Below are 23,195 nucleotides of genomic sequence, written 5' to 3'. Positions count from 1 at the left end.
ACTGCTTCATAGAGTACTGAAATGAGCTGAGCCTGTGTTTGTTTCTTTGTTTCTTTGTTTTCCCTTTAATTGTATTTACTTATTTACATGTTTTTTACTACAAATTATTATTAATATTATTTTATTAAATATATTATTATTATTACTATTTTTATTTGCCAAGTAAGGTATTTGTTATTTTTTATTGATCTGTTTTATCTATTTATTTGTTTATTCATATACTTATTTTATTATTGTTATTTATTTTATCATTTTATCTATTCTTTTATCAGTTTATTTACTAGTTTATTCATTCATCCTTTTTCTCTCTGCCTTTATTAACCCATCTTTTTTGTTATTTCTCTTGTTTGTTTATCTTTACTTTTCAACTATATGTGCCATTTCCTGGGTTAGGTGCCTGTGGAAGGGGGGTGGGGTATCTGTTCTGTAGTATGTTGTATTTACATGCAATTACTGGTGTATGGAACAGTATTGTTTGTTTGTTTTAGTAAAATGTAAAATCCAATGCATTATTATGTTGATCACTTTAATGCAGTGGTTCCCAAAGTCGTCATTCAAATATGCTGAAATAATTAATTATGTAGTTTTTGAAACTTTCTGAGATGATTTTCAAGTAAATATGGTAATTATATCAAATAAATATGTGGAAATCATGACGATCACAACTAATTTCATTTTTAACAAAATTACAAATGCTGGTATACTGATATTTTTACCATTGTAAGATAATGTGGTTTGTAATTTATTTTTTTTAAATGTGTTTTACAATTACTAGATGGATACAAAAAGGGGTTAAAGGGTTAAGGCCTACTATTCAGGAAAATTTATGGATTTACATTAAACAAAAAATACGACTAGATATCAAAACTGAAACAGTAAGCTTGTTTTGGTGCTTGGGTGAAGCTCCAAAAACACATTCCCCAGAATGCAACCATTAGCATTTTTTGTTAGACGCCGCCTGCCTAATAAATGTGAAAGCCTTTCAAACTTAACTTGTGAAGGATTTGTTGGTGGTTAGTGAAGCATTTCTCACTGGGTGGGGTTCTCAGTTTCAGTTTCTCTTAAATCCTGAGAATCGACTTTCAAACAGTTACACAGGTTTGCTTACCGTCCCCGGAGTCAAAAATCAATAATAAAACAGAGAGAAGCAGCATTCAGTTTTTATGCAAGACATCTGGAACAAAATCCCAGGAAATTTAAGATTCTACCGTTTTAAGATCCCATATTGTAAGAAGTAAGATTTCCATGTCTTTTTTTACTGAACATAACTATAAAATGTACATGCATTTCTTATTCAATTTTTAATTGAATGTGTAAAATGAAATTTCATGGGGTTAACCCTTTATCAGGCAAAGAACTATATTTGGTAACTTCAGGAGAAAAAAGTTGCAAATTTACTTGATTAAAGTGGCAAATCTACAAGAAAAAAAGTCGCAGATTTACAAGAAAAAAGTGAAAAAAACAACTTTTTTATCACAGATTCACCACTTTAAATCTCATAAATCTGCACATTTTTTTCTCGTAGATTTGCCACTTTGATCTAGTAAACTTTTTTCTCAAAATATTATTTTCAGATGTTTTTTTTTTACACATTCTGGCTGTATGTAATATCCTCCAATATTCTCTAGGGTTGAAATTTGGAATTTGCAAGTATTTCAATGAGTGCCCTATTAAGGGTTAAGGGATGGATGCCATTCTAAAATGTACACAGTAAATATTTACCAAAAAAAAAAATACTGTATCAAATAATAATATGAATGGACAATTATTTTGCAATCAATTGAAGCATATTAGAGGTCTGTGTACGCTGTGTATATTTTTATTGATTCAGAAAATATACACAAATATCATAGTAATAAAGTTGAAGCATGGTAAAGAAATGTACAGGACATCAGCTTGTTCCCATCCTGTCGAGCCCGGGTCGAAACACTCTTTTAAATATTAACATGAACCTTTCTGTCATTGCCTGCCACGGTGGAAACCCAAACACACACTCCTGGCGGACTCTAAAGGTTAGCGGTGCAAATGTCTGTTTCACATTTTTCCCCAGGGCTGTCAGGAAGTACAGCGTACTCTTTCTCTCCAGCCTCATCTTTTTAAACAATCTGTCACATTCTGGCAAAAGGTATCTACACATTTTACAATTATTATAAAATAAAAACAGCAAAAATAAAGAACAAAAAAATACAATACCAGACTTGTTCACCACCAAGATCTTATACCTTTCTCAAGTCTTTTCATACCTGGAGTTACAAGCTGGACTAAGGCTTTATCATATCATATCATATCATATCATATCATACAATCCTCATGGCTCTTCCTCAAAGCATTCTTCCTCCTCCTCTTATTCCTCTTTTCACATTCAATGAGCATGTTTTACTTGTCAGTGTCTCATCACTGAGACAGTAACAAGTGTGCTGAAGAAGAGGAAATTTTAAGTTTTTTAAGTAAGAGAATAATCTGTTATAATTCACGGGTAGTTCATCCACAGTCACCTCTCCCTCCTCCATCGCTCAGGCTCTCTAAAGCAAATCTAAAAGCATAAACGAACACTTAGGACAATAACACAGACAGACACTGACACTAATTGACGAAAAGCAGCCTCACTCCCGTCCACATGTTCACTACAGACTCTCACATTCATCCCCCAACCTCTGATCCTGTAATTAATGCATTTATACAATCATTTTCCTGTCTCATCTATCATAGGCCTGAATCCACTTCTGATTTGTGTTCGTCTCCATAGTTGTTTACATATTTATTTATAATCAAGAACACCAAAAGCAGCAGATGTAGCTCTCAAATATTAGCAGGTTTATATTTGATTTGTAATTTTTTTTTGTATCACAGGTGTAGACCACAGAATAACTGAAATTTTGTCCATTTTGTGCACTTTGTTGTTTTTTTTTGCAAGTTGAGCCTCTGAGTTGATGGACAGGTGAATATGAGTGAAGAAGGGGCGGGATTTCCCCTCTCCGGACACATCCCAACAAGCCAACCAGTTCCAGCTAAGAGTTTGTTTGTTCCACTGGTTTCTATCATCTCAGAGTCACTTCTGGTTCTTCTCAGTCCCTACTGTTCAGACAGCATACTGACAGACACACGGATGGCCTCGACCCCCCTTTAAGGGCCCCCAACGCCTCCTCTTGCTCCTCTTGTCATCCTCCACTCATTCATGTTTTCATTCATCCAGTTGAAAAGTAAGGGGTATTTGATACCCTGCAGCTGCTGAACCACAAGACACAAAACAATGCAGAGAAATGTCACTTTTTGGGGTTAATGTTTAAATGTTAATGCATGAGATAATCAAAATCAATGATGCAAAACAAGTGTGCCTCTCGATACTTTCTAATAGCTGGTAGCGTTTTTAGTTTTTATCTGTCAAACAGATCATTCTCTGTCATGCTTGGTGATGCTTTCTCCTCTTGTGCTCCTCTCTCCTGTGGGATGCCCCAGGGGTCTATATTGGGTCCCCTCCCATTCACTGTTTACATGCTTCACCTGGGGCAAATCATACGCAATCACTGTCTGTGAGTGGGTGTGTGTCTCTCTGTGAGTGTGTGTGTGTGTGTGTGTGTGTGTGTGTGTATGTGTGTGTGTCTGTGTGTGCGTGTGTGTGTATGTCTGTGTGTTTGTGTGTGTGTGTGTGTGTGTGTGTGTGTGTCTGTGTGTCTGTGTGCATGTGTGTGTCAGTGTGTGTGTGTGTCTGTGTCTGTCTGTCTGTGTGTGCGTGTGTCTGTCTGTGTGTTTGTGTGTGTGTGTGTGTGTGTCTGTGTATGTGTGTGTCTGTCTGTGTGTGCATGTGCCTGTGTGTGTGTCTGCGTCTTTGTCTGTGTGTATGCGCGTGTTTGTGTGTGCGTATGTGTGTGTGTGTGCGTGTGTCTGTGAGTGTGTGTGTCTGTGTGTGTGTGTGTCTGCGTCTTTGTCTGTGTGTATGCGCATGTGTGTGTCTGCGTATGTGTGTGTGTGTGTGTATGTGTGTGACGTGTCCATACCTGCCTCTGACCTGCAGGCCAGCCAGGAGGACCTCACTTTGCCAGATGTTCAAACGGCACACTGACCTGAGAGAGGAAGGAAAGATGAGAAGCTTGAAGCGGATCAAAGGGAGAACACAGAAACCTGAAGAACACGCTGCATTTAAAACCTGAGCTCCTACAGATGATGGACAGACCTACAGACAAACACAAGCACACTGCAAAAAGGTGTGTCTAAAAACAACAAGAAAAAAAACAAGATAAATTATCTAACACTTCTAAATCTAAGTTGTTTTTTTTTCATCTTGGTAAGAACCAAATAATTTGCAGTGCAAACAAACTGACCAAAGGTTTGTGACCAAGTCAGAACAGTCATCTAATTCACAGTGGATGGCAACTGAACTGAACTATAGATCAAAGAGTAATATGCAAATGTGTTGTATGTCTTGTTAATTTATGCAAATCCAGATTGCACAGTATAAATTAAGATTGTATCTATTTCTTTTTGGGACATCCCACTCAACCAATTTGTTATGTCGTGCATGCAGGATTATTTGAGTAGTGATGTAAAGGCGGTCTGGCTGCTGACATAATGCAGGATGCAGACATGATCCCTAACAAATGAAGAAGCATTGGAGAGAGGCCAATTACAAATTGTAAAAGAGGCTTTGGGACACAAGGAGCCTGCCTTGGTGGATTAGTCTATTCTACATTTGTATCATATTGGACTTAAACTGCACAGTAACAACACCCTTCACATCAATATGCTGGTGGTAATTATGAGTAGATGATGTTTGAATATTTTTCCAGCTTCAATATTTGCAATTTGGCATCATGAATTATGAATTGGTAACATGAGTGGCAAGCATAAAAAGGGACTCCAGCAATGAGAGCAGTCCAAGTAATGAAAATCCTTCTGATCTGTTTTATTCCCCAAAAAGTAATTAATGCCACATAAGCAAAGAGAGTTTATTGATGTTGAGGGGTGCTGTGAGGTAAATGCTAATGTTAGCCTACCAACATGCTAACGATGGCTGCATACATGCTGATGCTAAGCAAGTACACTGCAAAAAAGCCAACTTGTATTTTTTGGCCTAAAACAGTGATTTAATTTGGTAAAACTTGGAAATATAAATTATTGATATTTAGGGCAATAATGTAAGTTAGCACAACAAAGGAAGCCAGTTGTCTGCTCAAAAACAAGTTGGTGAGTTGTTGTTACTTATATCTTTAAGTTGGGGTTCACAACAAGGGACAATAGTTCTGCTAACTCTTATTTCTTTGTTGTGAAATGCAGTAAAGCGGTGAAATTCGGTCATTAGCAAAAGCTAGCGGCTAACTGATGCTAGCGGCTAACTGATGCAAGCAGCGCTGCTTGTTACAGCTACAAGAGTAGCCATTCGCGTATCAATGCTAACTCAAAATTGTGGTAGCAACATTAGCTGACATTTAATAGCGGCGTTACAATCGTGCCACTTCAGCACATTGCAGAAGTTAGAAGAAGTAAGGATTAAAAGTTATTACAATGTAAAATTATAAGTACAATTTACAGTTGAGTTGACAAAAATCTGAATTCAGAGTTGAGCAAACTCAAAAACAAAACTTAAAATATTTAGTTTAATTGTCCAACTTAAAATTTTATTGAAGTTTGTTGCCTTGAAATTTTGAGTTCACCCAACTTTTCTTTTTTTGCAGTGTATAATGTTTATCATGTTAACTGTCAAATTAAAAGAAAGAAGAACACAAATGTGAACCTCATGGTGACGCTGCAGCAGATATAATGTCCAGGGATCACGGATGTCTGTACATAACTTTGTGCCAATCCATCAAGCGTAGATATAGTAGGTAATATATTTCACATATCGTCACCCTGTTAAAATAATCGCCTAACTCATTTTTTCCAAGTTTTCCAAAATTTTTTGAACATGCCTTTGTGACTTAAGCAAGATATGGTAACACTTTATTTTGAAGGTGTCTACATAAGAGTCACACAAGCCTGTCAGAAACATGACATGACAAGTATCATGAGCATTAATGTTACTTCAAAGTGTCATTAGTGTTCAGGACACATCATGTTTATGACACGCTCATGTCACTCTTATGTAGATACCTTCAAAATAAAGTGTTACCATATCTTGCTTAAGTCACAAAGGCATGTTCAAAAAATTGCCTAAGTTACATTTTATTTTGACTTAGGCATAATAAATCCGCTTAAGTCACACACTTGACATAGGCCATTATCTTAAAAGGGTAAAATCACATGATCTGATCAACTGAGGATGTAGGAGATTTTACCATAGGTGGCAATGAGGGGATGATTTAGGCAAAAACAACAACAATTTTGACAAAAAATTGTGAGTGTGACGATATGACTGAAGGCTTTGACATGCTAATGGCGCAAAAAGAAAAGTAAAATGATAACACTTGTCAGTAGGATTCATCCTCTGGGGAACATGAATATTGGGATAAAGCAATCAGCCCAATGGTAACTTCAAAATCTGCATTTAGAGGTGGGTTTCTCAATCAAAACAATAACAAAAGACAGAATTCTGAGAAGTCGTAACGTAGCGTGGGATCATAGGAGTTGTTAGTTTTTTTAAAAACATTGTCAGGTTTTTAAAGAATTATAAAATGTCTTCAGATTATGTTTATTTAGTCTATTTTAACACTAAAAAACACTACATTTTTTCCCCTAACTGGCATCATAATTTGTACCATAGAGGGTAAAGTAAAGGATCTGAATGCTGATTACACCACTGGTTGCTTGCATGGGTAGAAAATACTTTAGGACACTTTAATCTTATTGTCGTCATGACAACAAAGTCATTGCTGAACGTTTTAATCAACAGTCTTCCTACCTGCGAAGCAGTGATGCGTGATTGGTCGAGGCGTGCAGTGAGGTCAGAGGAGGAAACATTGGCGGGGGCCCCACGATGAAGCCTCATGGCCACCTTCCTCTCTCGCTCCGCTCGCTCTGCTCTCCCTGCCTGAGGAGAGCGGTTACCTGCACACACACACACACACACACACACACACACACACACACACACACAGAGACAAACGTGTGAACTGAAAGCCTTCAGTCTGTTCAGGGAGGACGAAGCTGTCAGCAAATGATTTCAACTAAATGAGTTATTTTTCCACTCCATGCCTTAACCCAAATATGTTTTATTTTAACATTGTTAAATGAACTGTAGTGTAAACAACAACCAACATATTCACAAAAATAAAAAGAAGTTTGTACATGAAATTCCCAGTGCAGCCAAACAAATTTACTGACTTGAAGCTGACTCAATGAAGGACCCAAAAACATCTCTCCACCTTTCATTACCCTGAACATATTGCTGGGTAATTTCTTATCCGTCCAGTCTGTCAAGTCTTTAGAACCAGTGTTTCCCACAGGATTTTCTGAGACTAAAAGTCTAAATTTGGTGCCTCTCGCACATTCTAATGCCACTATTCCATCTTAATCATTGCATATTTTAATGAATCATTGTAAAGGAGAATAATGGTTCTGTTTTATTTAAGGCATCATATTTTGACAGTCTTCTTGTAAATTCTGTGGTGGATTCTGCTAACACATCCATGTGCTCTTATATTGAAAGCTACATGTGTTTGCTTTTAATTTTGAAGGCTGGTCTTCTTACCGTAACGCCTTACGGAAACTTCGAGCTCGGGACAGTGTTGAAGATTCCGACATTTGTGTAGACCTTAAACGCACTATTAGCTGTACCACACAAACGCCGGACTCTCTGTGTGCTGCAATGTAAATTAGTCTAACTATCGGAACATTAATCCTCTGTCTGCTCTCTCTAAAGGGGGCCAAACTTTGGAACTCTCTACCCACTGAGTTACAATTAGAGACCAATAGTAAAGGTTTTAACAAAGGACTCAAACAGTGGCTAAAATCTAATCAACAGTGCACACATGAATAGTTCTTAACTGGTTTACTGCCTGATCATATTGCCTTTGCTCTGTTGACTTTTTCTTTGCTCTTCTGACTTCTTTTTCCCATTGTTCTGTTGCTGTTTTTTTTCTTATCTTTGTCTGGTCTTTCCTTTTTCCATTCTTGTTATTTTAATTGCCCTGTCTTTTCAAAAACTATTTTGTTTTGCCTATGGACAAGTGTTGAGAATTAGAACTTGTGCTAAAACACTTCAACAATGCATCTGGTCTGTCCAATGTAGGGGGGGCATAGTACCCTCAGCGCGCATGAGTCTGTCACAGTTTTATCCCCAAAAGCACCAACAACATCCTGACCTGACTGCTGGACCACACGTGTGGCCGGGTTCGAGGGAGCAGCGTCCGCCTCGTTCCTGACTCTGTTGGCTGCTGAAGGGTTGGGACCAGGAGGCAGAGCGCGACCTCCAGCTCCTCTTTGGCCTCCTCCTGCTCGCTCCTCCCCCTCTTTCCCCTCCCTCCTCTCCCTCTCTCCATCCTCGGCGGTCCTGCTGGCCCCCTGAAACACAGAGCAACAGTCCAGTACAATAACAGATAATAGTCTGGTTCATTACATACAGTCGCTATGCACTTTATTTTTTATGCTCACTGTTCATTGCACCTTATTTGTTTCACGGCACCAACATTTTTGTACTGCATATTCATATTTATTCTGCACTGGAATTCTACTCCTTAATACATACTCCTTCTTTAGACACTTTATTTTTTATTGTATTTTATGTTTTATTGCTTGAAGTATGCCTAGGTTGTTCTTTTTAGTTAATTGTGTTGTTATTGTCTCTTTGTGTAATGCTGCTGCTACACTGTAATATATATATATATACACACACACACACACACACACATATATATATATACTGTATATACAAACACACACACACACACACACACACACACACACACATATATACATATTTATATATATATTATGTTATGTATGTGCACACCCTGCAGAGGCTAAATATATGACACATTGCTATGTTGTAATTATTATTATTATATATTATATCATATTATTATTATTATTGGGGATGAATAAAGTAATCTATCTATCTATCTATCTATCTATCTATCTATCTATCTATCTATATATATATATATATCTATATATATCTATATATATATATCTATATATATATCTATCTATCTATCTATCTATCTATTTACGCTGGAGAGGAAAAAAAAGGATAAAAACAGAAAACTTTTGAACCTTCAAACTGAAACTAGTTTGTAAAAGCATGACGCTGTGTCACAGTGTTCTGCAGACTACAACTGTCACTCACAAACTTCAGCATGTTCCAGTCAAAGACGTAGTCGTAGGAGAAGCCCTGTCTGTGGAAAAGGTTCCTGAAGAGCTGCCTCAGGTACGAGTAGTCTGGCTTGTCGTCAAACCGCAGGGAGCGACACAAATTCAGGTAGGTGGAGAACTCAGCTAAAAAACACAAGAGAGAAATCAGATTCAGTTTTATTAGTCAAGCATGTGTGCACACACTCAAAGTGGAGACAAAAGAAGTGGATTTTAAGTTAAAGTTTCTCAAAATAATGATTTATAATCTCAGAATAATGACTTAGTTTAGTTAGCAAAACTAATGAGAAACTTTCTTATAATACTGACTTACTTATCTTGAAATAATGACTTAGTGTCTCAAAAAAATTTGAACATTTCTCAAAAATAATTACGTACTTTGTGATGTGAGTCTTAATAATGAGAAAGATTTGTATTATTTTGATAAACTCATTATAAGTCATTATTTTGAGAGGTTATCATTATATTGTGGCACAAAGTCATTATATTGAGAAAGTTTGACATTATCTTTAGATACTAAGTGATTGTTTAATAAAGTTTCTCTTTATTTTGAGATACTAAGTCATCTGTTAGAGGTACAATGTCATTATTTTTGAGTAGGTTTGTCATAATTTTGAGATACTAAGTAATTATTTTGAGAAGGTTTTTCATTATTTTGAGATAATAAGTAATTATTTTGAGAAAGTTTCTTATTATTTTGATATACTTTGTCATTTTGTTGAGAAAGCTTCTCGTTCTTTTTAAATACTATGTCATTATGCTGAGAAAGTTTCTTATTATTTTGACATATTATGTCATTTTTTTGAGAAAGTTTCTTATTATTTTGAAGTACTATGTCATTATTTTGAGAAAGTTTCTTATTATTTTGAAGTACTATGTCGATACTTTGAGAAAGTTTCTTATTATTTTGAAGTACTATGTCATTATTTTGAGAAAGTTTCTTATTATTTTGAAGTACTATGTCATTATTTTGAGAAAGTTTCTTATTATTTTGAAATACTATGTCATTATTTTGAAGAACTATGTCATTATTTTGAGAACGTTTGTTATTATTTTGAAGTACTATGTCATTATTTTGAGAAAGTTTCTTCTTATTTTGAAATACTATGTCATTATTTTGAAGTACTATGTCATTATTTTGAGAAAGTTTCTTATTCTTTTGAAATACTATGTCATTATTTTGAGAAACTAAGTCATTACTCTGAGAAAGTCATTACTTTGAAATACTAAGCCATTATTTTTGAAACACTAAGTTATTATTTTGAGAATAAAATCTCATTATAATGACTTATAGGTTCTTTTCTTCTTCTTTTACTGGTGGAAATGAGCTTCCATCGTCAAGCCTTCACAATAAAAATGTGGCAAAAATATTGCAAAAGTGTTTAAATGTTTAAATTGGCCTTCTTGTGTTTCTGTTCCTCTCCACTTACAGGGGTATCCCTTGCAGAGCACCTCGATGGGGGTGGACATTTTCTTCTCACTGATGCGTTCGTACTTCTGCCTCTTGGTGGCAGCCTTGAGCCCCTGCCAGGGCAGAGAGCCCAGGTTGAAGTACATGAGAACGTAGCCCAAAGACTCCAGGTCGTCTCGTCTGGACTGCTCTGTGGAGGAAAAGAGAGAGAGAGAGAGAGAGAGAGAGAGAGAGAGAGAGAGAGAGAGAGAGAGAGAGGAGTGCATAAAATGATATTCAACTCAATGAGTAATTTCAGAGTAATTCCACTCCATGCCTGAACCAAAATATGTTGTATTTAAACATTTTAAATTAACTGTATTGTAAAGAACAACCAACATATTTACATAAATAAAATAAGTTTGCACATGAAATTCCCAGTGCAGCCAAACAAATTTACTGACTTGAAGCTGACTCAATGAAGGACCCAAAAACATCTCTCCTCCTTTCATCACCCTGAACATACTGCTGGACAATTTCTTATCTGTCCAGTCTGCCAAGCCTTTAGAACCAGTGTTTCCCACAGGATTTTCTGAGACTGTGATGGGGGGACCCAAACAAAGTAGGGGGGTCCGGGGGCATGCTCAAACGGAGAAATTTTTGCCCTAAAAGCCTAAATTTGGTGCCTCTCGCACATTCTAATGCTACTATTCCATCTTAATCATTGCATATTTTTAATGAATTATTGTAAAGGAGAATAAGGGTTCTGTTTTATTTAAGGCGTCATATTTTGACAGTCTTTTTGTAAATTCTGTGGTGGACTCTGCTAACACATCCATCTGCTCTAATTCGGAAAGCTACATGTGTTTGCTTTTATTTTGAAGGCGGGTCTAACACGTTCTTCCCGTAACGCCTTATGGGGTGTTTAATTTCCACTGAAAATTGGAACTTGAAAGTCTGAACTTGGAGCTCGGAACAACGTCGAAAAATTCTGACATTCGTGTAGACCTTGAACGCACCATTAGCTGTACCACAAACGCCGGACTCTCTATGTGCTGCAATGTAAATTAGTCTAACTAACGGAAGACAAAAAGGAGTAGGCAATGATAAAGGCTACAGTCTAAGAATACAGTCTTGATCAATAAACATGCATATTACAACATATTCTACTGACATTCTGTTGTGCACACACACATAAACCACGGTGGGGTTAGCAGAACACACACAGATATCTAGGCCAACCTCTGCTTGTATACTGTCTTACCGATGCCCAGATGGGTGTTGATGGAGGCGTAGCGGGCGGTGCCGGTGAGGTTCTTATTCTCACGGTAGGGGATGTGCTGGTGCGTTCGAGCGTCGCGGTATTTCTTGGCCAGGCCAAAGTCGATGATGTAGACCAAGTTGCCCTTTTTGCCGAGCCCCATCAGGAAGTTGTCGGGCTTCACGTCTCTGTGGATGAAGTTCTTGGAGTGGATGTATTCAATCCTACTGATCTGGAATAGAGAGATGTGGAGCAGGATTTAGTGAGGATTAAAAGAGAGTATTAGTGGTCTTGCAAGTTGTAGCCTATTAAGAAAAGTGCATTAGAGTATGTTATGAATTTTAGGTTGAGACCTTCCAGTGATCATTCCAAGAGTCATTTCATTTCAAATTAAATTTCTACTACAGTTAACTTAAAGAGATTTGAATCTGGCTTGAGTGAAATTTGTCATAAAGGACATTCTATCTTTGCTTTAAAGGGATAGCTCAACAATTTAGCACTGCACTTTAGTGGAGTTGGAGGAGTCACAATATACATCATTTTTAAAGAAATGGTCGAAATTGAAGCAGCAGAGGGAAAGAGAATTTGACTTTTAGTGCTGAGTATGAGTTAAACTCCAAAAACATTGTAAACTACAGCTCCCATAATGCAACACAATAAGGACCTTTGTTAGATAAAGGTCTGCACTCAGAACTTAGAAACACACACAACACACAAAGACAATTATGCAACTGTTTTCAAAGGATGAGTCGTACTCCTTTTGACAAGTACAATGGTCTTTATGTGTCACATCCAAGATTTGAGCACTAGCTACCAAAAGGAAATGCATCATATTCATGAACTATACACTCAACGGCCACTTAATTATTTACACCTGTTGAACTGCTTGTTGACGCACATATCTAATCAGCCAATCACGTGGCAGCAACTCAATGCATTTAGGCCTAAAGAGGACCTGCCCTAAAAGCCTAACTTTGGGGCCTCTCACACATTCTAATGCCACTATTTCATACTTCTTAATTATTGCATATTTTTAATGAATTATTGTAAAGGAGAATAAGGGTTCTGTTTTATTTAAGGCGTCTCTTTATATTCCAAAGTTACAAAGTGTATGGTCTAAAAGTTAAAGTGAACTTCAAAGGCCACTCGTCTCATTGCCCAGTGAAATAATAGTTAAGTCACTGGAGTTGAACAATAACCCTGCCAGCCTTTCTGCAGATATATAGAGGTAATTTTAACTTATGGGACAGTTAAATTCTTAGTTATTGGCTATTTAAAGGAGAGGAGAGGAGAGGAGAGGAGAGGAGAGAGCGATTAGGAAAAGAGGCCAAAGTTGCCTGAGAAAATGGAACCAAAAGAACAATTGTGCCAGTTGTAGGTGAAAGAATGACATACGAGGGCTTAAAGAGGCTCATAAAAGACACCACAGGCTGACCTCTGTGTGTCGAGGAATAGGCCGCCTTGTGGACGTTCTGTGTCCTAGATCAGAATTGACTTTTATGGAGAAGATGAATGGTTGACGATAGTGAGCGGATAAGCTTTGTCTCCAGCCAGGAAACAAGCGTCAGACGTTTGGAAGAGAATTATTCTCCGATTTCAAATGATCCATTTAGTTCCAGTCTAAAAATAGCCACATCCTCTTATTGAATCTCTGTAACTTCCTAGTCCTAAGGTTGACTCCAGTGCAAGGTGCAGGTTTAGACAACTGTAGTCTTTTTAAATAGGCTTGCCTAATTTTTAATATGAACCTTTCCAGAACTATCACTGTTTATATATTGTTTTTCCTTGTGTACCTTAAGGGACCTCCTTATAAAGGTTCAATGAACCCTCCATGAAACATAACAGTCAGTACGCTTACATGACACCAAGATAATGCGACTGGAATACGATTTTGCCGGCATGTATGACAAGACATCACATGTGCGCATGCTCCACATGCTCCAACCCCCCACCCCCCGCGCTGTCGTATGAACCCGGAACAAAACATTCAAGAAAGCCGGTCACATTAGCCGGTCGCATTCTGGTCACATTAGCCGGTCGCATTAGCTGGTCACAGTAGCCGGTCGCATTAGCTGGTCGCAGTAGCCAGTCGCAGTAGCCGGCCGCATTAGCCGGTTGTAGTAGCTGATTGCAGTAGCCAGTCACATTAGCTGGTCGCATTAGCCGGTCACATTAGCCAGTCGCATTAGCCAGTCGCATTAGCCAGTCACATTAGACGGTCACATTAGCCAGTCACATTAGACGGTCACATTAGCCGGTCACATTAGCCAGTCGCATTACCCAGTCACATTAGCCTGTCGAATTAGCAGGTCACATTAGCCGGTTGTAGTAGCTGAATGCAGTAGTCAGTCGCATTAGCCGGTCACATTAGCCAGTCGCATTAGCTGGTCACAGTAGCCAATGGTATTAGCCGATAGCAGTAGCCGATGGCATTAGCAGGTCACATTAGCCAATAGCAGTAGCCGGTAGCATTAGCCAATCGCATTAGCCGGTCACATTAGCCGATAGCAGTAGCTGGTCGCATTAGCCGGTTGCATTAGCCAGTCGCATTAGCCGATTGCATTAGCCAGTCGCATTAGCCGGTCGCATTAGCTGGTCGCAGTGGCCGGTCGCAGTAGCCGGTCACATTAGCCGGTTGTAGTAGCTGATTGCATTAGCCGGTCACATTAGTCAGTCACATTAGCTGGTCGCAATAGGCAGTCACAATAGCAGGTCGCATTAGTGGGTTGTAATAGCCAATTGCAGTAGCCGGTCACATTAGCCGGTTGTAGTAGGTGATCGCAGTAGCCGGAAAGGGCGCCATATTAACCCACTGAAACGACACATCGCCACCCAGTGTTGAGGAGGAGGACACGTTCCCGTCAGTTATTCAATTTTCTCAGTTACGTGTAAACTGGGACAAGGACAGAAGTCCGATTAGACGCCAAAATCAATTTTTAAGCTCAGCTCGATTAAACTGCATGTAAGCGCACTGAGTGTTCTTCAGTGAGCTCTTAAAGTAATTAGTTACTACGGAGGGACTGTGAATGGCAGGGAAAGCCCTGATGAACGATTATGTTTTACAGTGTGGCTGCAGTCAGTCAGGCTGTCTCACCATCTGGTCGGCCAGCAGCAGGACCGTTTTCAGACTGAACTTGCGGGAGCAGAAGTTGAACAGGTCCTCCAGACTGGGGCCCAGCAGCTCCATCACCATAACGTTGTAGTCACCTTCCGCTCCGCACCACTTAATAGACGGGATTCCCACTGAGGAGACGATGGGAGGGGAAATAACAGGGTTTATCATTTAATTCAAGCTATTTAAAAAAAGGATCCATTACTTTAAACTGACTGTTTAAACCAAACATGTATCAATTACTCTGCTTGAGCTTCAAACTACTTTGACAATTTATCCATTTTCCACTATTTCTCCGCACTAGTCAAGTGCAGAGGTGTAATAACTGACTCAATATGCTGAATGTTTTTTCCAAATTAAATAGAAATTTTATATTTAAAGTGTCTTAAACTCCTGTACAATCTTTCCACGAACCTCCTGGCAATGACAGAAGTACCCAAGTAACTCTGGAAGGAAATCACTGCCAGATTATTTGGCTTTAATGTTGCACATTATAACAAGCAAATTACAAAGAAAATGCCTTTACCTTATCCTGATTATATATTACTATTTTCCTTTTCAGCTAATATCCTTATCTTATAATAGAATGCATATGTCCTTCCTTTTCAAACAATAAATATATAGTAAATGCACAATAATATTAAACACACACACACACACACACACACACACACACACACACACACAAGCGCACACACACATATATAAATATATTCATATATATGCAATGTATTTATTGTTGATAAATGTATGCAGTATTCTACCTGTTTTTTTAGATCCACATGTCTATATCCAACCTGTTTTTGTTTAGTTTGTTGTTGTTTTGTTAATTTATATATATATATATAGATAAATAATTTTTTTATTTTTTTATTTTTTACTTTTTTTATTCCGTTTTTTTTTTTTTCAGTTCTTTTTGGAAGCAGTTACGCTGCGTATATGGAAATGGTAAATGAAAAATATATATTTATTTTAAAAATGTGTATATATATTAAAAAATATATAGAAAATATTACATTTATTTATATGACTTATATCACCAAATAATGATGCTAGCACTACTATATTTTTATTATTTTATTTTTTTCATACATTTCACAATAGTATATACATTCTTAATAGTGTGCATGTTACATATAGTGCACATACTATTATTATATATAACAATATACAATTTAATACATAATGAATATTGTATTTATCCTTCATACTTGAACAGATACTTCTGGATTCCCTTGGCTCAAATACTGTAAGTGTACATTTTTTATATAATCATATTACATATAATATTATGTAAACTGAACATTGTTTTGTACAGCATATATTGTATATAAGGGTTTACCTTAATCTAGCTAATTCTTCCTGTTTTATTACTTTAAATCTTATTTATTTCATTCATTTTTTTGTTGTTGTTTTTTCTTCTCTTGTCTCTGTGCAGCTGTGACATGTGAATTCCCTTATATTATATTTATTAATTAAATCATTAACATTCAAGCCTTCAAACCCTCTCAACTGCCACAACTACACCACAATGCTATACTGAATGACCATTAATGTCTCTAAACAACCCTTAACTGACCTAAATGCTCCTTATTTCCAGTTCATGATACTTTTAGTGATCCCAAGTGACCCTGAATGCATCTCAAATGCCCTAAAATGCCTTTTAAGGTCCCTAAATGCATCCTAAACAACTGTAATCATTGTTCATTCCCTCACCGGCTCTAAATACTCCTTAGTGCCCCTTAAACTCTTCACAGCCTCTCAGTGCCCCCTAGTAAAGCTTTCAAAAACCCCAAAACATCTCATGTGCGTCTTACCTCCGCCCTGCATCATCTTGTAAAATTTGCTCTCGATGTGGAGCTGTGGGTGTTTGGTTTTCACACATTCCAGTTTGATGGCTACTTCCTCTCCCGTAGCAATGTTAGAACCTGAAAAAACAGAGATTTAGTTACAACTCATCAGTCATTTCCATCATATAAAAGGCAAGGCAAGGCAAGTTTATTTGTATAGCACAATTCAACACTAGGTAATTCAAAGTGCTTTACATACACATTAAAACAGCAAGACACAATTGAAAACAGTAAAAACAGTCAATTAAAACAGGGAAATAGAAATAAAAATACTGATAAGATAAAATAAGATACAGCAGGATAAGAAAATAGATAAAATAAAAAAAAGCACAAATCAAACATTGCGTAGTTAAATAGAAATAAAGATACAAATAAGATAAAATAAGATACAGCAGGATAAGAAAATAGATCAAATTGGGGCCTCAGATCTACAGGTAGTTTATAAAAGGTCTTCTGACCTGTTAAGAATTAAACAGTGAGACTGAAAACTGAGAAAAACTGCTTTAAAGTTTTTTAACATGTATAAACTGGCCAGCCAAATGGGTAACAGGTAGGTAAGTGATAAGACACTTATTTCTACATGTATTGATGATGTCGTTTTTATGCTAAAAAAATCATGATGATTTATTTGACCTTTGACCCCAAAAACATAGTTACTGCATTGCTGTAAACGGTTCTAATAGTAATGCAAAATCAGAGTACAGTTACTACAGTGTTGTTGTTATCAGTGTATTTGAAAGTGTTTAACAACTCTATTCAAATATTTGTGCATTTTAGATGTAATATTACAAATAATTTTAGTTTAGTTCAAATAAACTTATAATTTGTATTATTTTTATGTTTTAATTATTATATATCTCCAAAGCAGACTGTGGTAAGTGCAATTACTGCTTGGTTTTGAGTTGGATTTTGTGGTTTTTATATCATTATTTCTCTGAAATAAAGCAAAATTTAAATCTTGATGATGATTTATTTGACCTTTGACCCCAAATATTAATGCACAACCAGAGTGCAGTAACTACAATGGTGTTGTCTTCTTTTAGCTTTTATATTTTAATTTCAGTGAATAAACATTTTCAAATTGGTTTTGTTATAAATTGATTTAAAAGTATCTAACAGCTCTATTCAAAGATTTGTGTATTTTAGACTTAATATTATAAAGTAATGTTATATTTTAGTCTTAATATAATTTTATCTCACTTTTTTACTTAATCACTATCTAGATAATAATTTCCCTATCAAATAAACTTATGATTTATATTATTCTTGTCTTCACTATTCAACACAATGAAGAAATACAAGGCTACAATGTCTCAGTCAAAGCAAACTGCAGTTACTGCAATTTTTATGATTATTTCTCTGAAATAAGGCAAAATTTAAATCTTAAACTTTGTCACAAGATAAAACAGACACCAAGGAGTTCATTTTTGGTTAGGTACTCAATTTCGACCAAAAATGTACACTGAAAAAAAAGATTTTTTGGCCTTGTAATTATTATTTCAATCATCTATATAAACTCTACAAAGAAATACAAATTCAGTGCTTTTACTTTAAAACAGCAGTTTTTCATGTAGTGCATTACTTAGTGATTGTTTGTTATTATGTGTCCTCAGTTTTGTCTGTAAATTGAATCATTCGTTCCAAGTAATATTCACTAAACCAGTTCATTGGCTTAATTAGTTGATATTTCCAAGTAAAATGTAATTGAGGGACATCAGTGAATCTGCAATTTACTTGTGTATTTTCATTAAAAAAATAAGTGGTTCTATCAAATAAATATTACTTAGAAACAGCCTGAGTGAAGATTACAAACACTTTCTGTGTGGAAAAACTTACCTGGCTTTTTTCTTTTTTAAGTAAATGTTTTTTCAGTGTAGTTACTGCAGTAAGGCTTGGTAGGTCAGTATACAACACAGTTCACAGAAACGGAAATACTTTTAATATCTGCAAGTTATAAAGTTAGGAACAGGTTAATGCAAAAAGTCCAGATTCTCACCGAGGTAAATATCTCCAAAGGATCCGCTCCCTATCTTCCTCCCGAGGCGGTACTTGTTACCCACCCTCAACTCCATGGCTCCTGAGTTTTTCAACTCCCTGAAGGGGTAAACACACACACACACACACACGCAGATACAAACACACACAAAGCGGTCATCAATCAGTGGTGATCAATAGAGTAACAGGATAGTGGTGCAAAGCTGCAGACTTCAAACTGAAAGCTACGAGCTGTGGGGCGTCTGGATCATGAAAGGAAAATGAAAGTGGGAGCTTGGGAAAAGAAGAAGAAGAAGAAGAAGAAGAAGAAGATTATTTTATTAATCCCACAATGGGGAAATTCAACCTCTGCATTTAACCCATCCTTTTTTTGAACCTGGTCTCACAGAAATCCGTGAAATAGCCACGGATTTCGCTTAACTCAAAATCCGTGGAATAGCCACGGAATCGCTCAAATTTCCGTGAAACTGACACGGATTTCGCTACTATGCAAGTTAAAGACAGTCATATCCCGTGGCCATCCCATTGATATTTTTTCCTATTGGTTTGTTCCAAGTCACGTGACTTTCAAGGTTCCGGCGGTCAGAACAAAAAACATGGCGGACAGTTCTCTCATTTTTAGTGAAAAAATTAATATTTTGACTTAGTTTCTGCATAAAAATGGATTTTGATCACATTTCTAGCGAGAAATATATGTTTTATTTTCTAAAAAGTCACTCAGTGAATGTACATAATCACTTTGTATGTTGGAATAGCCACGGGATATGACTGTCATTAACTTGCATTGTAGCGAAATCCGTGTCAGTTTCACGGATTTCTGTGAGACCATTTTGCTTTTTTTACACACAAGTGAACACACCATGCAAGGAGCAATGGGCAGCACATTATTGCGCCCGGGGAGCTGTGCAGGGGGTTAGGTGCCTTGCTCAAGGGCACTTCATTAATAGACCTGTCCGTACCGGGATTCGAACCGGCGACTCAGTTACAAGCCTGATTCCTAACATCCAGGTCACGGACTGCCCAACAACCAAAACTCAACAGCAGACAAGAAAAAGAAAGAAAAGTGAAAATGACTGAGGCAAAGCAGTGACGTATAGTTGAATCACTGGAACTAGAAAGGAAAATGTTGCTCACAAGTGACTTTATGTGGCTTGAACCACTGTGGAAAAACACATTTTTTAACACACACAATCTAATTGAAGCACCCTGCTCCTGTCAGCCATGTTTAGTTGAGTTAGAGACATTCCACCTTCAGAGGAACAACTATGTAGGCCAATGAAGTGTTTATAAAGTGCATTGGAGGGGGGAAAAGGTGCAAGCAAAGAAAAAAAGAGAGCGTGTAGTTGTATAACGTGATTTATTCAGAGCTGCAGGAGGGGAAGCTGGATCAGCATCTCACACACTCTTTCCCAAAGCACTTCAAGGGAGTCTGCTTCTGTGTACAAGCGATTTGCATAAACTCCCAATTTCTGACTGGAGTCCCCTGACAAAATACCAATGAGTCATGTTTTCCTCACGCAAGCCCTATCTGTGTGAACAGCCATGAAATAAATAAAGGACTTAAAAGTGGGGAATGACTGAGGGCTTTTTGTGACAGACATTAGGCTTTTGAAGCCAGCTCTAAACGCTGACTAAGTTCATTTTTTTTAAATAAAAAAAGAAGAAGTCTTGGCTGCATTGTAGACCTACATACACCCCATCCCATCCACATACACTGTGCGGGGAAAATAAGGCACTGCTGCACATTACCTCAGGTCTCTCCAGCTCATCTCACCTCTCAGAGCTGCTTCACTGTCAGTGTTACAAAACTGAGAGCCACTACTGCTGCAAAAAGACTGCAAAAACAAGCGCGAGGCTACATTTTTTACAGAGAATACTTCATGCGGTTGCCCCAGATACCACAGGAGAAGGAGAGGCAACGGGGAAGGTGCTGAATGCAAAAAAAAAAAAAAAAAAAAAACACCCAGTGAGCATCAAATCTGGGGATAATTCCCATAACCGCACCCTCCACACACAGGTACGATCCCCTCCCGCCCCACCACCACTCTATTTGGACTCTATTTGTGCAGCTACACACACACACACAAGCCTCCAGACACCTTGACTAGCCAACATACACCTCCTCCTCCTCCTCCTGCTCCTCCTCACCGGGTTATGTCAGGTTTCCGTGCTCGCCCCGCTGGCTCTGTCTCACTCAGGACCCTGGACAGCGACGCACCGACGCGGCTTCGGACGGCTCATAACCTCGGAGATCTGTGACCCGAACGCCCACTCCTGGAAAAAACACGCACAGCAAAAAAAAAATATCCGAGAGCCGACTCTGGAAGATTTTCACTGTCACGATTTTTTTTTTGGGGGGGGGAGGAAAAACGAAACCAGACACTGAGATCCTTCTCTCTCTCTTCTTCTGGCTTCTCTCTCTCTCTCTCTCTCTCTCCCTCACACACCCCCACCCAGCCCTCTCTCTCTCTCAGTTTACACCATTGACAATATCAATGATGTCATCCACAGACTTGAAGAGATGCCCGGATTGTCTTAAAGCCGCCGCTGCTGCTGCTGCTGCTGCTGATTTCTGCAGGAGGCATGAATGAAGCGCAGAAAGCAAAACACCCACACCCTTTATTAACAACTGCCTGCTAAATGTATTTACACCAACGCACCAGTACAGAATTAAATCTTAAAATATAATCATAAACAATAAATTAGATCATCAGAGCATGGACAGGTCAGTGCTGTGCAAATTGTTGTGTCTGGGAGAAATGTCAACTCCCTCTAGTGGTAAACATTCCTCATTTAACTCTGTGGAGTTTTGGTGCTGTTTTGTCCATTTTTTAAATCCTTTTCATCCTGCCAGTATACACCACTTAAAAATGTTTAAATGCCATGTTGGTTTATTTTTTTTCAGCACAACCTCACCTATATGACCTAATAATAATTTATGTTTTTATTCTGATTTACTGGATTAAAACATTTTGAACCAAAAAGAAACAAAGAAAAGCCAACATAAATGTGATCTTGTGATTGTTTGTGATCCTGTCATCAACTCTGGTTTTTATTCTAGTGGGACTCTATTTTATTTGTGTCTTGTGTGTTTAGCGTAACAATTTTGGTTATGTTGTGTTTTTTAGTCATTTTGTGTCATTGTAAGTCGTTTTGTGTCTTTTATGGTCATTGTGTGTCTTTTGTTGTGTCTTTTTTATTTATTTTGTGTTTTTTTGGTCATTTTGTTTCTTTTTTTTAGTCATTTTGAACTAAAATACACAAATCTCTGAATAGAGTTGTTAAACACTTTTAAATACACAAAATTAATTTGAAAATGTTTATTCACTGAAAACAAAATATAAAGCTGAAAGAAGACAACAACATTGTCGTTACTCCACTCTGTTTTTACTCTCCTTTTACAGCAATGCAGTAACTACGTTTTTGGGGTCAAAGGTCAAATAAATCATCATGATTTTTGAACATAAAAATGACATCATCAATACATGTAGAAATAAGTGTCATATCACTTACCTTACTATAACACATTTGGCTGGCCAGTTAAAACACGTTAAAAAACTTAAAAGCAGTTTTTCTCAGTTTTACCCTTTTTGCGTAGTTACTGCAGTTAGACCTTAGACTCAGTGTGCCAACAATGTGTGGAAGCTGCAATAAGGTAAGTTCAAGGTTGGGAAGTAAACTGATTATATTTTCAAAAAATCTGACACAACTCTGGCGACTTTATGACCTACCTTCAATTGATTGTTGATGGATAACCATTAGCTAAAAAGCACAAAAGTAGGCGAATCCATTTCACTGAGTAAAAAGTAGTGTTCAGACAATTTTGCCAGCATGTAAGTTTTTTGCAAAGCTATAGACATTTGAAAAGTCATCTATCTATAAAAGCAGGAAGCATCTGTGTGTGTGTGTGTTTGTGTCTAGTTCATATCCGTTAGACTGACCTCAGATTTTGTATGTGTCTTGCTCATGGTATGAAGGTGTGCATTCTCGATTTTGAATTAATTTTTCTAAATATCATTATTTACGTAGGACGTGTTGCAGCATTGCACTGTTTCCGATCGGACGCCTTTTAGGGGAGCTCCGCCCCCTTTTAGGGGAGCTCCGCCCCATTGTGTGATAGGCCTACACCTGGTCAGTAACACAATTCACTCTGGATTTCCACCCTGACTCATCTCATCTGTAAGTCTATTTAGCCTACCTATCTTTAGGAGTTTTAAAGTGGCTACAAGGTTCGATTTTCCAATAATATTCTAATATTTTCCAGCGAATATCAATGTTCAATGTGTATGTGCTGGATGGTGTGGTACCTTATGAAAAGTAAGTGTTTTGTGGAGTTGCAGACGTTGT

At 37.4% G+C, this 23,195-nt stretch overlaps 1 protein-coding gene across 2 annotated transcripts; it reads right to left on the bottom strand.

Moving 5' to 3' along the window:
• Nucleotides 1-1,797: 1,797 nt before the first annotated feature.
• On the bottom strand, nt 1,798-21,440 carry csnk1e (casein kinase 1, epsilon). Of its 2 annotated transcripts, none has more exons than XM_059324289.1 (11): nt 20,997-21,440; nt 18,850-18,947; nt 16,821-16,931; nt 14,986-15,134; nt 11,895-12,123; nt 10,671-10,841; nt 9,218-9,366; nt 8,235-8,433; nt 6,833-6,978; nt 3,996-4,061; nt 1,798-3,225 (listed from the first exon to the last, which is right to left on the bottom strand). In XM_059324289.1, exons 2-10 carry the CDS (start codon nt 18,923-18,925, stop codon nt 4,029-4,031), a joined length of 1,263 nt encoding a protein of 420 aa, XP_059180272.1. In that variant the 5' UTR covers nt 18,926-18,947; nt 20,997-21,440; the 3' UTR covers nt 1,798-3,225; nt 3,996-4,028. The 2 variants fall into 2 exon arrangements, with proteins under 2 accessions (XP_059180272.1, XP_059180271.1); XM_059324288.1 differs by having other exon boundaries at nt 1,798-3,228; nt 20,997-21,438.
• Between the last annotated feature and the right edge of the window lie 1,755 nt (nt 21,441-23,195).

This window comes from Centropristis striata, chromosome 21 (assembly GCF_030273125.1).
Source record: "Centropristis striata isolate RG_2023a ecotype Rhode Island chromosome 21, C.striata_1.0, whole genome shotgun sequence".
Classification (NCBI taxonomy): domain Eukaryota; kingdom Metazoa; phylum Chordata; class Actinopteri; order Perciformes; family Serranidae; genus Centropristis; species Centropristis striata.
The sequence above is the reverse complement of the archived record's forward strand: the minus strand, read 5'-3'. Positions and strand labels throughout refer to the sequence as shown.

Coding starts and splice junctions, on each gene's coding strand:
- csnk1e (XM_059324289.1), bottom strand. CDS start 18,925: ATGGAGTTGAGGGTGGGTAACAAGTACCGCCTCGGGAGGAAGATAGGG. Junction 12,124..14,985: donor TGCTGCTGGCCGACCAGATG/GTGAGACAGCCT, acceptor TCTCTATTCCAG/ATCAGTAGGATTGAATACAT. Junction 6,979..8,234: donor ACGTGTGGTCCAGCAGTCAG/GTCAGGATGTTG, acceptor GTGTGTGTGCAG/GTAACCGCTCTCCTCAGGCA.